Genomic DNA, 16,790 nt, shown 5'->3' with positions numbered 1-16,790 from the left:
CAAATTATACACTGTACTCCTCGGTAGAACTCAATTGATACAATTTTAATAGAGTGCCATGGCAAAAATTCAGATGTGAAGTCAGTGCAGTGGGACCTGTGGCTTCAGAGTTCATGACTCATCGATTACATTTTGGTGCGAATTCTCAAAGAATGGATTGCAGCTGCTGATGGCAACATGAATTACGCTTCACAAGGTCCAATTCACAAAAGATAGAACCGTCATTACATACCACAAACAAATTGGAATTATTTTTGAGCTGACCCCTAATTAAGTCAGGCTTTTTTAAGAATAGCGTTTGTCGTTCGTTATGTGCAGGTTTTGCATCCACAAAAGCCGGCCAATCCGTTTGTGAATTCCACCCTCGGTGTTGTACCGTATGGATTTGTTGTTGTGACCTCTTTCTAGTCCAGGCCTTCAATATACATGTTTTTGAGATTAAGCCAGTTTAGATTTCATTAGCCTGCTCTGCAAATGTGTAACCATGATGTTTCTTCTCCTTGGACTCTCACAGCAATCACATGTGGTCATCCTGGTAATCCTACCTACGGTATGACCCAAGGAACCCAGTTCAATTTAAACGATGCCGTGCGCTTTGTCTGCAACACCGGCTATGTTATACAGGGGGCTGTACAATCTACCTGCCAGGCCAATGGGCAGTGGAGCAACGCCCTCTCCAGGTGTAAAAGTAAGTCTTAAACAGATGCCAAAGATCACCAGTCAATGTATTGATTTTTGGAAAACCTCATATTCCAATAAATAGAAGGAAGCGGCACAAATGAAATATGGACCTGATCTTGTCAACTATTTGATGCAGTAGATTCTTGTGGGAAAACAAATACAATAAAAGAGAACAATGTGTTGAATCTAAAATCAATATGTGCATACACCTTTTTATACCCCACAAATGCATGATCATAGCACAGCTAGATATGCAATGTAATATGCAAAGCAACCCACATATTGTTTTTGTTTTTTATATCTGTTATGCTATGTGTATAATTTGAGAGCTAAATAAACACCTGTCATTTGCTTATTTTCATACCTGCTGAGTGAGGACATTTTCTAAATGTGTGCTCGTTTCCACACACTTGCCTGTCGGGGTATGGTTTGGGTTTTTTCTCCATCTGTGAAAGTTGGTGTTAAATTAGCGATTGTATTGTGCAAGGTCATATGGTCTGTGACCGTAGATGAGCCCAATCATTGTGGGAGCAGAGTTGAAGCGCAGAGACACCCTGAGGTAGAAAGAGTTTAAACAACCCACATTAGTGGAAATTGAAATGAAAAGCTATGAGAAGGCTGAATTATTTAATTACCGCTGTCTCAACCATTCGGTCCGTGGAGGTTCCGGATAATATTTAAATTGGATGTTTCCTCTTACACAAGTTACCTCAATTGCACCCTAAGGCCCACCTGTCTATCAGTGAAGCATACCTGGATAATAAGCATGCAGACAACCAAAAACAATCACAGGATTCTTGAGCTTGTGTGAAAGACAACAGCCTTATGAGACCCACATCCTGGCTTTTGCTCAGAACAAGAAGTACCCTGCTCTGCATTGAAGCGAGGCAAAGACTTTTAATTTGCCAGTGTTTTTGCGACAAGTGATGTATCTCGGGGCACCCTCGTCTGTCTCTAAGTCCCCACTAACTGAGGGCTTTGTGACAGCTACAGAAAGGGGCCGCTCGCGAGGTCCTGGACGTGACGAGGCAGTGACGGTTTGAGTTAGGAGTTTGTTTCAAATGAGGAAGGAACTGTGCTTTTAAGAGATTCATCAAGGGATGAGGAGGTTGCAAGTCTCACAGGAATCCTTTGTCAGTTTTTGAAAAAAAGAGAAAGATACATTTGGCTGCTGCATACATAAGCAGATATACGCATTGAATATGTCCGCTGTGGTTGTGATGTCATTTTAGCTTTGGCCTTGTTTCACTGCAGATGCTGTCTCTGAGATGCATTTTGTGTGGGTGAGGGTGCTGTGGGTGTATGTTTTGATGGTACATTATCCTCACTGTTTATCTGGAGACATATGTAGCTTTGGGGTATGTTTGTCATTCAGATTTATCACCTTAATTACAGCATTCCAGACAGATTTGGTCGGCACGCTGTCCTGTCTGCCATTTACTTCCTCCTCTGAGTGTAGAACTGCAAATGCTGGAATGAAATCCACTTTATCCATCTCGACTCAGCTAAGCCAAACCATGGGCTTTTCTTTTAAAGGGCGATATAGAAGTGGATAGATACAGAGGGCAGGACAAAAAGGTAAGGCTGGGGAAGGAGTCGGTTAGACACAGTAATGATTTCCACGGTCCAAATTTGAACTACACAAGTCTTTAGGACTATCAATTACGTAGGGGGCAGGAGAGCACCACTGGCCGAGTCCGGCCCTCTAATCACCACCACAACAGAGCCACAACACTGCTTTCTTTGGATAACTTGTGTGATTATTTGTCTTTGAGGGATGAAAAGCTATAGAGTCACAGGACAGACAAATACAAACTGACACGCCACTTACAGGGCCGCGACTTGGCAGGAGGCCAGGAGGAGGATGGGTTGACTGGGGTCTCCACTGCCGAGTGGAACAGAGATGAATTACCCTAGCCAAAGGTCCCCTTTCACTATTCTTCTTCTTTTCCTTTCAACTTTTTGCTTCTGCTCTTCATGCCCGCTGGGCCACACACAAAAATGTACCCGGAGGTCAGTCGCTTTAGATGACTGTTGGATCACTTTTGAGCCTATGATGCCCGAGCACATTTAATCAAAGCTGAATTCCAAGCTTGGAAAGTCTCGTGTTTAAGCTGCTTCAAAAACACTTTATTATGCGGTAAATTGTAAATGATGGTACCATGGGTCAGCACTCTGCTGGAAGGAATATATTATAATACGTATTCGGGGGGGTGATTATGCCGTGCTGGCCAACTTGGGAGAATAAAAATGAGCACGCTTTTAGGGACATTAGCATACAAAGGGTTCATTTTGGCAGTGGCAACGGCACACTTATGGGGCAAGACTGGCAACGCAAACTGGGGCATAATGGCTGCATGAATAGTGTTTCAGAAGCCATTAGAGCATTATAATGCATTCTTAGTTGTGGTTCACAGTATAGAGTAGAAGGCAACTGTGTTCTGACTTTGTTGAGGAATTGTAAGGTTTTGGTTGTTGTCTTATCTCTGAAGCTCTCAGGATGGATTGGTGCTGATGGAAGGCGTAGCATGACATTCTTTCATGAATTGTAATACGTTCTGCACCATCAGGGCCTCTTCCTCTCTAACTCTCTTCAGCGCCACACACCCCTCGATGTCTTTCGCTCCTCACTCATCCCTCATTCTCCCTTTCCCTAACTCTCTCCATCTGGTGCTAAACTGACATGGTGCCTCTTCTCCTGTGAGTTCCCCATCCATCACCATCTCCGCACCACGGCGGCCAGCAGGAGACTGGCTCTAATGAAGCAAATGTTTATTTCCGGAGTCTGCCTCCTACTTCATTTGGATTGGGGCGGATGGATGGATGCTGGATGGGTGAAAGTAGTCGATGAGGAAAGGGATGGACAGAGAGAGTAAAAGCAAAATAACTCTGCTGATGAAATGGGCATGTGTCCTGTGTGAGTGAGTGTTATATAACCTTTTTAAAATATATGGTATAATATCACCAAACCTACACACGTCCTCCTTTCCATGAACATTTCACATATAATTGTCAAAGAAATAGTAACAAATTCCTGTTGAATAATTTCTTCCAGCCTTAAGTGCTTACAGTAGATGCATTTTTCTTTAATGTTCCTTTTGTCTCTTCCCCCCTCTGCATCCCTCTCTCTAGTTGTGAACTGCACAGAGCCGGGTCAGGTCGAAAACAGCATTAGGCAGGTGCTGCCCAGCGGGCCGCATCGCTACAGCTTCCAGACCACTGTGTCGTACCGCTGTAACCCGGGCTACTACCTGCTGGGCACCAGCTCCATCTCTTGTCAGGGGGACGGTACCTGGGACCGCTCCCTGCCCAAGTGCCTGTGTGAGTACCTCGCTGGTTGGTTGTTGGTGGTGCTGCATGATGTCCATATTCTTTTGATTCACTGTTGAAGAGGACAGTGAAACTGTTTTCACTGAGTTATTCAAAACAAATATCTGTGAAGCAAAAATGTGTTTTCCTTTTTTAAGACTTTTTGTCGTGTTTTGCTTAATCCAGGCAATCTTTTCAATATGTGGTGTATTGATCGCCACTGCCCTTGGCGTGGTTCCACTTGTTCATTGTCTCTGTCTCTTATCTCTCTGCTCTGATTGGACAGTGGTGTTGTGTGACCGCCCCAGCATGCCTCCCTACGCCCAGATCTCCGGCGACCGTCTGACAGTGGGCTCAGTCATCCGCTACAGCTGCATCGGCCAGCGTACCATCATCGGCAACACAACGCGCATGTGCCAGCTGGACGGCCTGTGGAGCGGCTCGCTACCACACTGCTCCGGTATGGAAAACTACACCCAGTTGGAAAGTTCTGAAAGATTGTCATCGCCTCATTTTGTAATAGCTTTCAAATCTATGCTTTGATAGTTGAAAGCATGTGCAGGTGGAGCCCCTTTTCTCATCCTCTTTCCAGCTAGTTGCTTGGGATCCTGGCTTTATTCAGCTGTAATATCACCTCACACCAGACTATAAATATTTGGGTGGAAGCTGTTAGCAGACGATGAGAAAAAGTAGGTGGACCAAAGATGGAAGTGCCCATCCATGGGCCTCAAGGGCAGAGAGAATGTCCTCTATAAAATGGTTTTAATCTGCTCATATTACACTGAGGGGCGCCCACACCTCAGCTGGGTTATGAAGCACTATAAAGACATCAGCCCCGACACTCTCTCTCCCCATATGGCAATTTGCCTCAGAGCTCCTAGAATCCCTAATACGCCTGACAAAAGACACAGAGCTGTCCACCGATGTGACTGTGCATGGATACTGATGCAATCAAATTCACAAAGATGTGACAGAAACGTACACAAACCTAAACAGTGACAGAAGCACACAAGCTAGCTGACACACATACCCACAAGACGACAGTTTAATGTCAAAATTCACGACATTCATATCAACTCTGGCGATTTCGAGTGTTCTCTTAATGGCCAACGAGCACAACCGTTTCATACAATTTCTGCACTTTCTTAGCTGTGCACTATTGAAGCGATGTTGACCAGCACCTTGTAAAATGAGGAGAGAGAGCAGCATGCAGCGGGACTAAACAGTTTGTGAGTCTTTTAAATGGAGGACGTGGAATTATGAAGCATGGCAAGTATCAAAATATATGTTGGGTCAATGGAATGAAAAATTGCATATCATTTCTCATTTTCTGAACGTTGAAGAAATAGATATATTAAGCGTAATGTATTTGCGAGGCTCGTCACTCCTTAAGGAGGTCGGGGAATGGTATTTTCCTGTCTCTGTTATGATACTAATCAAATCATTATTAATAATATTATTATTACATTTTTCTTTTACAATACAAATAGAGACTACATTTAAAAAAAAATGTTTTTAATAAAACATCCTTTGGGGAAATTATTCTCTGCATTTGACCCATCCTTAGTTAATAAGGAGCAGTGGGCTGCAGTGAAGCGCCCGGGGAGCATCTGCGGGTTCAGTGTCTTGCTCAAGGACACTTCAACATGCAACTCTGGGGAGAGCGGGGATTGAACCGGGTACCTTGTGGTTACGGGACGACCACTCTGCCCATGATCTTCAGCCGCCCCCTTAAATCGCATCATTTGTCAAATAATTTGGTTGTTGTTGTTGTTGTTGTTTTATCCTTCCAGGCGAGGCAACCGGGCTGTGCGGAGATCCAGGGATTCCTGTGCATGGTATCCGTCTGGGAGAAGAGTTTACAGTTGGCACTATGGTCCGCTTTAGCTGTGAGCCCGGCTACGTTCTAAAGGGTTCTCCAGAGAGAACTTGCCTGACCAATGGGACCTGGCTCGGCACCCAACCTGAGTGTCACGGTAAGAAAAACGGACATGTATTTAAATCTCGTTTTTTATTTATTCTTCTCTGGCCGACAGAGACTGGTAGACAGGAGCAATAGAGCCCAGTTTCTTAATCAGGATCCCACAGCTCAGAAGGTTTTACCTCAATGTGCTTGGAAGGAGACTCAGGCCAATTGTCGTATTTGTTTCTAGAGGATGAATAATGACTTCAACCTTGTCTTCTCACAAAGATACTGGAAGGGTAATGGTGGTTCTGCCTCTAATTGGTTTGTGTTTTCCTGCGCTGGTAGCTATGGGAATATTAGGTACTAAGTTTATTGCTTCTGGCTATCCAGTCCTTATACAACCTAATGAGGGAGCCGTGTTTGCATACTTGGTAAGTCACGTACGTTCACAGTCTCACAAAGCCTGTGCGTAGTGATCAAAAGAGTACAAGGATAAGGTGAACAGCTTATCTAAAATGTGTTAATGTTATGTATTGTATAGCCAGGATCACAACATTTCACCCCCAAGACAGAGAAGTGTATGTTAAGGTCTGATGAAGTGAGGGTAAGATACGATCAGATCGGTGTGGCATCCACAAAATTGTGTTGAAGAGAAAGCTGAGCATCATTGTGACCCTCTCAATTTAGCAGTCGATTCAGGTTACAACTCTCACTTCTTGGCAAAGGAGCTTCATGAGCTTTGGCTAGTAACCAAAAGACTACAACCCTGGATATCAAGCAGTTGAAGTGGTTCAGAAATCTGATACGGATGCACTCCCCTATGTACTGTGAAAGCATTCTGTTCACGTCCAACTGGAGACCCCAGAGCAGACCCGGAAGACTATGCAGGGATTACATATCCCATCTGGCCTTGGAACGCCTTGGGATTCCTTATGAGGAGCTGGAGGCCATCGCTGGGGAAAGTCATGTGTGGGCTGATGATTAAATTGCTACCACTGCAACCTAAACCTGGATAACTCGTGAAAGATTAATGGATGGATGGATGGACGGACTTCTTCTCAGCAGTAATGAATGAACACAATATCTGACCATGTAGTAACACATCAAATAGGCCAGCTGTTGAGTTTTGATTGTGCAGTAACTGAAGTTGAAATTATTGTTCAATGAACATAAGACAGCAACTTTTTATTTCAGTAACTTGAATTTCTTTCAAGCTGTCTTTTCTTTTGTGTCTTCTTTTACACACTTCCTTTTGTCATCCTTTTCTCCGAAGATTGTTTGCATTAACTGCATTTGTATGCAGATATTTTATATGGACACCAAAATGATATTACTCAAATTTAGTTTATTTTGACCTGAGTGAATGTTTCATATTGTGGTTACTTTGCTAATCAACAGTTATAAGTCATCTCCACATTTTAATGTTTTTTTCAGATCTTGCTGATCTTAACAAGTCCCACCACTAAATGGCATTACACTTTAACCTACAGATTATAGATCTACACTGTCACTGGTTGTGTAATTAGCTGCTGCCTTTGCAATTCAAAAGAAAGACACGTTGCACATTTGCATGTGTTTTGTCTGTTTCCAAAAAGCAATTGAGCAAGAAAGACTGGGAGAAAATAACAGAAAATGTTTTCTATATTGATTAAACCGTATCAGGCTTTTAATTTTTTGTCCTTGTGCAACATCGTATCCAGTCTGCTGCTGACACCTGAAAAAGCAGATTCTCTGGAAGTGTAGTGAGTGCGTCCAATCGATCTGGGTCTAAAGGCCCTACACTCTCCATTATTTTTGCTGAGACTGGACAAAGAAATTACACGCAGTGGAAAATTACGATAGAGTGCCCTTATTTTCCTACTGTGAAACATCTTGCATCCGGTAGCAAGAATAAAGCTTTTAGGGATGATTGAAAGAAACGGTCTTTGCAAACACTTTACAGAAGTTTGAATTGTTTTGATTGAGCTTGACTTTTTGTCAAATCAATTACTTTTAAAAGCATGTATGGTTTATTTGTCCTTGCAGCTTCAACATCTAATTAGTTGCCTGTAATTTTTTTTTTTTCCTTTCGTATTGGGTTTTTAAAAGTATTCATAATGGGTGTTGTTATTTCAGTGCTTGTTTTTGATACCACATGAACAAGTGGCGGATCCACCAGCAACACTAAAATAATAATACTAACACCCATAAAGTCGCAGTTGCAGTTTTCCACCTTCAGGTTGAAGAGTCCCAATGTGTTTCTTGTTTCTTGTTAGTTTTCTTGGTCTCATGAACCCTTTTCTTCCCTCATTCTAGTAAAAAAAAAATCTTCTCAAAGCTTCATCCTGCCTTCCAGGCTGTTTTTCACTTGTGCTCTTAACACCCCCTACACACCACCTACCACCACCTCTCTCCCTTGCCTCACTCGTCTCATTCCCTCTCTGCTCTCTGATGTGTGGTATGCCCACTAGCTGAGGTTGCCCACCTGTTCTCGGTTGGCACAGACTACAAGGGCCAGGCCACATCTGGTCATTACGGGAGGGTAAAGCCCTCGGGGCTCCGAGGGCCCAGGGCAAGCTGGAGACTATAATGAACAGAAACATCGCTGGCGGCCGGACAGACACCTAGGGAGATCCTTGAGTCAGGATTAGATGAGGATGGTGGTAGGGTGGGCGGATGAAGAACAGAAGGTACGGGGAAAGTAACAGGAGTGAAAATAAGAACACCAATCAGACACATAAAGCAGTATAAAAGGAATGGATTAGAAAACCAATGTACATACATTTAGTTTAATCAACTGAATAAGTACAAGTACATATGAAGAACAGGATGAAATGAAAGTCACTGGGTAAATGGTATTGTTTCATGAACTAAACCTTGCTAGCCAACAATCCCCTCACCTTCCTCCCAATCCCACACCGCACACACGCATTACTAACTTACACTTTCTCCTCTGGTCACTCCGGATTCAGTCAATAAATAATACTCAATCCAACTCTAAGCCCTTTCTTTTCCTCTTCTGTTCTCAGTGATCTCCTGTGGGAACCCAGGAACTCCACGTAATGCCCAGATCCTGATCCACGATGGCCTCACGTTTTCCAGATCTATTACTTACACTTGCAGAGAGGGATACTACTCAACCGGCCTGCTTAGCCGACACTGCACTGTTAACGGATCCTGGACGGGCAACATGCCCGAGTGCTCTGGTAATTAACAGCCCTTACAGAGGAAGAGCCGTGCTTATCTTTTTGTCCATACTTTAATTAACGGCATGCCTTAGTTGAGGATGTGCTGTGGAATAGTGGCTAGCACTGTCGCCTTACAGCAAGAGGGGTCCAGGTTCAATCCTGGGCTGGATGTGACATGCAGCTTAGATGACTGTAAATTGCCCCTAGGTGACCATGTAAACGTGTGCGTGAATGGTGTTCTGTGTGACGATCTCTTCAGGGTGTGACGATGTGCAATCTCTAAAAACGGTTTAAAAAATGTTGTAACGAATGACTCGTGGCTCAATTTTATGGAAAATGGTTCTGAGGATTGGTCCCTTTCAAATGGCACAGGCCTGACTGACAGCCCTTTATCATCATGTCTCACAAAAGATACACAGCTGCTATACAGAGCCAAGAGACCCCGGCAAATAGAGGTCACTAAGGGAACCAGTTTCTCCTGAATGGAGTGGATAAACCCTAAGCAGCCCCATGATGGATTTCAGAACTCTGTAATCCATAGGAGTGAAAGGGTACATGTTGACACAGTTTGATAGAACAACTTTAGGGAGGTAAGGAAATGTGAAAAGGACCCCTTCTGGTTGAATGTTTTCTCCTCATTTTGAGTATACTGTATGAAAAAGGGATTTATTCTCCCCTCCATTTTAACTGTAATACACTAAATGCATCTTTAGTTTACATTCGTTAAGAAGAAGAATGTCACCTTTAGTATCATCTACCCTGCTGATAATCTAAGTAAATTTGGATGCAAGAGGAGAAATCATCTCACTGTATCGCAGCCCTTTAGGTATTGTTACTTCACAGTCATAGATGACAATCTGGCGGCAGGCGACGCACTCTTACCAGCCCGGTGGGAAATGAAAGTGCTTGCTCAGTCAAGGGGAGACACTATACCTCCAAAAGGCTCGCTTTCCTCCCCCTACTAGGAATTGCACTGCAATGTTGTTCATATGTAGTTCATAATTCCTTATTGTCCCATGGCAACTTAGTGCAAGTTGTCCTTTCGTGCCCTGGATTTCCTTTCTGAGACATTTACAGTTTTCCCCCATAGGATGTTAAAGTATAATCAAAGAAAAATGTGGTTTGTTTTGGAGCTTTAGGGAGCTACTGAATGGGGATACCGATCACGTTCCTTAGTCTCTCTGCACCCTAAAAGCTCTAAAATGGAGATAATCAAAGTTCAAGGACAGTTTGTTCAGATAATATAATGTCAGACTCTTGAGTTATGAGGATTGAAGACTAATTGCATAGTAAGTAAGGTTTTGAAGCATATCTACAGAATAGATATATCCAAACGTGGCTTTGTATAAATTAATTAAGTGCTCAATAAATTTGAAGACAAACAACTATGTTGCTTTTAGATTATTAAATTTGATACGTGGTATTGATCTGCTGCTTTACCGAGTACAAAATTATCAAATAACATGGCTCAGACATGATACCGAAATATTGAGAAATGCCGAACTACTCCTCAACTCCTCTTTCTTGAACCCAAACGAACCCTCTCGGCATCTCAGTCCTTGTGTTCCACTTGGTCCGTCTTCATTGTCGATTTTGTTTCACCCATTTCCATTTGGTCTTATTTCTTCATCCTGAATTTGTTTCTGCAGTAATCAACTGTGGTGACCCTGGAGTGCCAGCCAATGGGTTGAGGCAGGGCAATGATTTCATTTACAACCGCACAGCCAGGTTCCACTGCTCTCCTGGTTTCAACATGGATGCGGACCGGGCCTCGACTCTTATCTGCACAAAGGACCGTACCTGGAATGGCACCAAACCTCACTGTAAAGGTAAAGTTGTGGAGAATAATCCGAACTTCAACACTGTGATGAGATGCATCTCGACGATGGCATGAGCTACATGAATGGAAGGAGTGATTATGGAAAGAGCTAATGAATCTTGCATATATTGTGCAACTGGAGAAATCCTCACATTAATAGTTTGACTGGAACGCATCACATTATTAAATATAATATGCAGAATCCATAACTTCCTGCAATGCATCTTTGTCTCCTTGCAGCGATCGTATGTGGTGCACCGCCTATCATCCCGAACGGACAGGTTGTCGGTACAGAATTCTCCTGGGGCTCGAGCATCAGTTACTCCTGCAACCAAGGTTACCAGCTGTCCCTGCCCACTGCGTTAACATGCCAGGGCAACGGCAACTGGAGTGGAGAGAAACCCCAGTGCTTTCGTAAGTGGCCCAACGCGGAAATTGCAAATTACATTACATGGCATTTACGTCTTTCTGACATTTCCATAACCCAAGTATGTATGTCCTTTGTGTATACATGTCACCCCCCTTGGAAGATATTGAATTAAAACCCAACATGGTTAGTGGGTCACCTTACATTGCCCTGTTTCCTCTTTGTTCTTCCTCCATCTTCATCTTTGCAGCTGTGTTCTGTGGAGACCCCGGGATGCCGGCTAAGGGAAGGAGGGAGGACCGAGGATTCACTTATCTCTCCTCTGTCTCCTTCTCCTGCTACGCTCCACTTATCCTGGTGGGCTCTAATAGGAGATATTGTCAATATGATGGCACGTGGAGTGGCACACAACCCTCTTGCATAGGTAAGATAATTGTTTGTCCGTTTGGGGCACAGTCTAACATATTGATGTAATAATCAAAGCAATGATGTTGAAACGTGGCAATAGTTTTTGTACATCTCTTTATTTTTTTATAATGCATTAGTTTCAGTTTGAGATGGGCCTTTCCTTGGCTGACTTGCATTATTCCCCATATGTTTCCTCCTTGTAATCCTGATTGCCTTTTGCAATCAAAAAATAATGCATGCACAAAGCATTTGACCCAGTGAAGAAGTTAGATTGATGATGCTCTTCCATTCTTATTAGTGTATTTAATTAAACCAACCCTTAACATTTCAGAATGACCATGGATGTAAACATAATGTGGAGACACTTTAGGTCTGGCAGTGCAGTCAGGACTACACCGGGGGCCCCCGTTTCACCAAGTTTGCAGCATGAAACCTGCGATTTACAAGATCAATTCCTTACAAGCAAACACTGCATTCATGACCCACACATGAACACAAGCAGTTGTGAAACTGACACCATTTGTGACCTGCATGTAAGCAGCAGTTGTAAAAGATTTTATTAAACTTGACCCCTGTCTCATCAGAAATATTGTCCAGTACTGTCATAAAAATCTCTTGAACAGTAAACTTCCTGAAACAAGGAAGAGCAAATACCATTTGAGTTAGAATGTATACTTTTGGAGTCTTTAGTCAGAAGCACAATGAAATCACACCGTGGTCAGGAACACATTGTGTTTACAGTCAAATGTAATGTATCAGTCCTTAGGTCCATTGTGGTATTAGAAGTGCTGTAACGTAAGCACACATACCAAGTCAATAACCCAATAACACTTGCTTTAAACATCTACTCATTATAGCCATCATCATTAACTCCACCACCTATGCATCATTTATCTTTGTTTAGCCACTGTTGAAAAACCATGACGGCTTTCATGTGGGGAAAGTAAAGGAAAGATTCAGTGAGATGTAATTAATTAGATGTGTTGTACATCTAGAGTACCTCGCTACCACTGGCATCATATCTTAAACACCTCTTAGTAGCTTTGAATCCACTAGAAAGACTGGCCTCTTGTGGCTTTTTGTTCATTTGCTAGCTTTGCCATTGACTCCTTTAAAATGATGGAAACCTCTTGTGAATGACATGTTCCATTATTTCTTTAACATTTTTGCAATAAACTCAAATGAGCAATGTTTCTGTTCTCCTTTGAAAAAGAGTGATCAGGTCTATTACCTTGTAAGAGCAACAGAATGCAAAAAGCTCCATAAACTCATGAGTTGATCAAAAGATACATTTGTTTCTTTGAGAAAAAAGATCTAAAGAAACACATTCTTCAAAAAACGTTCAACTGATTAACAGGACGTGTTTTACTGAAAAGGCCTGCCACTCTGGAAAAAGAGATTTTAATCACAATTAGGCTTTTTCTGGTTCAATCAATTCATTCTGTTATAAGCTGCTAAGAGAAACTATAGAAAGTGGGTTCTGATAACTCCAAATTTTTTGCAGATTTTGTGTATGTGAGTCTTTGTGCATGTTCACTCGGGGCTGTAAGTGTGAGGATACAGTAATGTATAGCCTTCTCTCCCACAGTCAGTATTTCACACTAAATATGTGAATATGTAATTTCCCCTCCAAAGTCTCAAAGGTGATATGTCCATTTGTTGTGGGTGGCGTATAATAGAACAGACCTGCTTTAACGTTACAGCAGTTATCACATAATTGCTGTGTGTGTGTTTTTCAGATCCCACTCACACTACCTGTGGAGACCCTGGCAGCCCTCTGTTTGGAAGCCAGAACAACAGTCAAGGCTACCAGGTGTGAATACATGCTCACATATGACATCTTATTCATATTGAGCAACAAAAAAAGCTTTTCATCAAAGCCTAGTAGTTGTTTTTTGGACTTTCTTTTGATGTATTTACTGTACTTCTTTAAACACTAACTGATTCATTGTTTCAGCTCTACAAAATATGTAAGGAGGATGCCATCCGGTGTGTTGTTCCACCACTTAACCCTTGTGTTGCCTTGGGGTCATTTTGACCCGAATCAATATTACACCCTCCCCCCGCCTTTGGGTCATTTTGACCCGATTCAATGTTTCACCCTCCTGTTACCTTTATATTTACTAACATATTTTACCCTTTGGGTTCAATTTGACGCCAGCAATTAAAACCTCCAGAAAATTATTAGAATTAATATTGTTTTCCAAGTTTAAGTGTGAGGCACTTTATGTTTGTTTGTTGACTACCGAAAGAACACCGACATTAAACATTGAATGGGGTCAAATTAATCCTAAGGCGGGGGGAGGGTGTAATATTGATTCGGGTCAAAATGACCCTAAGGCAACACAAGGGTTAATGCTTGAACAATAATTACATACAGTTTCAATAAAGTAAAAAATAAGTTAACATATGAATGTTAGTTTAAAACAACAAATACTAATCATTAGGACTAACAATCTAACAATGGATTTTGACAATTAAAACCTCTTCTTTGTGCTAGATCTGCTTGCTGTTATGTATAATATGCAAGCTCATCTTCTTGTCCACATGTTCACATGCTCTGGTGTGTCCTCTTACAGATCAGCAGAACGGTGTTCTTCAACTGTCGAAAGGGCTACTTACTTCAGGGCTCCATTACTCGTACTTGTCTGCCCAACCTGACTTGGAGTGGTTTTCAACCTGAGTGCATTGGTAAGTACACAGTCTGCTCATTTTAACATAAAATCATGTGTATTGTTAAGTGGAAATCTTAACATTGAGCACAAGTTTGCACTTTTGAGAATGTGATGCCCTCTGTTCTTCCTTGGCCCCAAAACTCTCATTATTCTTGCTTTACTTCTCATGTACTATATATATTTTTTGCGTTCTTGTCTGTTGCTCCCCTGATCCCTCTTCCTGTTCATCTCCTCAACCCAACTTTAACCTTTTCTTCACTCTCTTCTTTGGTCACTCTAATCCTTCTCTCCCTCTCTTTATCTAGCACACCACTGCAGCCAGCCGGAGCTGCCAGCCCAGGCTGATGTTCGAGCGATTGAACTGCCATCCCTTGGCTACACTCTGATCTATACATGTCAGCCTGGCTTCTACTTGGCCGGAGGATCAGAGCATCGGACCTGCAGGTCCGATGGGAGCTGGACAGGGAAAACACCTCTCTGTGCAGGTATAAATATGATTATATTAAGTCCATAAGGGAAGAAATACTTAATAATACTTAATAATAAATATGCAAAGAGATGCATACACATGCACTCTTTTTGCTCTTCAAGTTGTTTGCTGCTGTTAAATCTCTACAATACTACTTGGGAGTGAATGCTTACGTATAATGTATCATGTGACCGTTCTCATGGGCACAAACAAGCATATTCACCAAACCTCATGAGACTATAGATGTGTGCATTTGGCCACCCACTTTCCCACACAGATGTATTAAACACTTAAAACACTTCACCTCATATTTATAATGTGCGGTTTCCATTAGCAGTCTCTTTTGAAACCACTGGGGGCTGTGCTGACTCAGGGCTCAGGTTGAGGAATCGGGCATTGAGCTAACGTTGACGAATAGCTCTGTTATCACTTGCTTATTCTCAGACACATGCCAGGGTAGGACGGCCCACTTACACGCACACAGAAACAGACACAAGCTTTGAAACATTAACAAGAGTGCAGAAGCTGATTAGGCCAATGCATCCCATTGATTAGGTTAGAAGAAGCACCTCTTAGAAATGGTGAGGCAGTGTTAACAAGGTCTAGCAGACAAATAGACTGCCATTAAAACACCCTCTAGCATTGGCCTAAATACATATAGGAAGAAAAAAGATTCATCGACACACAATTATCAAGGTTGGACGGATGCTAATAGAGAAAAGAGAGGAACCTGCGAGTGATGGATTCCATGCCGAGCCGTTGCTGAAATATAAAGGGGGGACCTTTTTTTTAAGGCCGTGTCATTAAGACTGAGGGAAAGAAAGAGAACTAGCCTTAGCACATTCAGGATATTAACAGCGCCTCTGGGCGCAGTGATGGAAGGGAAGCTCCCAAGACTGGCACCTAATAAAGCGCAAGGCTGCAGTGTGTGTGTGTGTGTTTGTTTGTGTCTATATACATTTATCCAAGGTGATGTTTGTGCTCATAAACTACCGTCAGTATACCTGTCTTTGTTTGCAGTTGCATGTAAGCCTTCTTCGCTCTGTTTGCCCTGTGTGGGTGTATGTTTACTGGGGTTGTCCTCCGGCCCCGTATGAGCAGTAAGGCATTATTACAGTACGACCCTGGAAGCTGTGAAACTGCATCTCTGACTTGGCAAAAGCCCCACAAGGCCAACCGGGCTGCTCTTTGAGGCAAGAGTCGAGTCCTGTCCATCACCTGGTGTTTTCGTCGTGGAAGTAGAAAGGAAGTGCTGATGGTGACATCGTCCGACTGCGATTATTTTAGGGCTGTTTAAAGAGAAGATTGTCTTCCATGGTCGCTTCCTGAGCCACACACCTTACTGGTTCACGGGGGGAAACTGGGAAATGCTTGAGTAAGTTCTGTTTTTGTGTGTTTTTCAGCTGATAATCGCCCAAGTGGTAAGAGCCCAGTGGGGACAGTGCAGGAGCCACCCTCGAAATTACCAGGTTAGACATCTTTGTTATATTTTAAGATGCTTTTTAATTCTATTCGTTTAAATTATTGTATGCATTTGGTGTGGCTGTGGTTCTCAGTGGGAATCTGAACATGTTTTAGAATATACTTCTGTCTTGTTGATGGGGACTCTTCCATTTGCTTTACTTTAATGCTCTTGTATGTAAGAGGGTTCACTTTTCACTTCTGCTAACAACCTGTTATCTAACTCCGCTGATTGTTTCCTCTACTCTGTTCGAAGGTAATACTTTCCAGCAAAGTAACAGAGGCACATTGAACTTTGTTGTGGAAAATGTACTTTTCCTTGTCTCCTCTAAATCCACCCTTTTCCTCTTTCAGTTCCTGGTGGCGTATTTTATAAGAACTCTCTCTGGAGGGGATCCTATGAGTACCTGGGGAAGAAGCAGCCGGCTATGCTCAGCATCACTCTGTTTGAGCCCTTCAGCAACCGTGTTAACGGGACACTCATCGACCACAGCGGAGTGGAGCTCAAACTGGCTGGTTGGTACACCA

The 16,790-nt window shown here is 42.7% G+C and overlaps 1 protein-coding gene across 1 annotated transcript in view; it reads left to right on the top strand.

Moving 5' to 3' along the window:
- csmd2 (CUB and Sushi multiple domains 2) overlaps positions 1–16,790 on the top strand; it is a 208,905-nt gene that overhangs the window by 180,677 nt on the left and 11,438 nt on the right. The window contains exons 55-67 of the mRNA XM_056417277.1: positions 515–688; positions 3,814–4,002; positions 4,277–4,450; positions 5,784–5,966; positions 8,905–9,081; positions 10,713–10,892; positions 11,123–11,296; positions 11,500–11,673; positions 13,397–13,470; positions 14,237–14,348; positions 14,638–14,817; positions 16,205–16,270; positions 16,617–16,778. Of these exons, the coding sequence (XP_056273252.1) occupies positions 515–688; positions 3,814–4,002; positions 4,277–4,450; positions 5,784–5,966; positions 8,905–9,081; positions 10,713–10,892; positions 11,123–11,296; positions 11,500–11,673; positions 13,397–13,470; positions 14,237–14,348; positions 14,638–14,817; positions 16,205–16,270; positions 16,617–16,778 (2,019 nt within the window). The remainder of the gene's footprint in view (positions 1–514; positions 689–3,813; positions 4,003–4,276; positions 4,451–5,783; positions 5,967–8,904; positions 9,082–10,712; positions 10,893–11,122; positions 11,297–11,499; positions 11,674–13,396; positions 13,471–14,236; positions 14,349–14,637; positions 14,818–16,204; positions 16,271–16,616; positions 16,779–16,790) is intronic.

Source organism: Pseudoliparis swirei, chromosome 1 (genome assembly GCF_029220125.1).
Source record: "Pseudoliparis swirei isolate HS2019 ecotype Mariana Trench chromosome 1, NWPU_hadal_v1, whole genome shotgun sequence".
NCBI lineage: Eukaryota > Metazoa > Chordata > Actinopteri > Perciformes > Liparidae > Pseudoliparis > Pseudoliparis swirei.
This window is presented reverse-complemented; position numbering and strand designations above follow the sequence as displayed.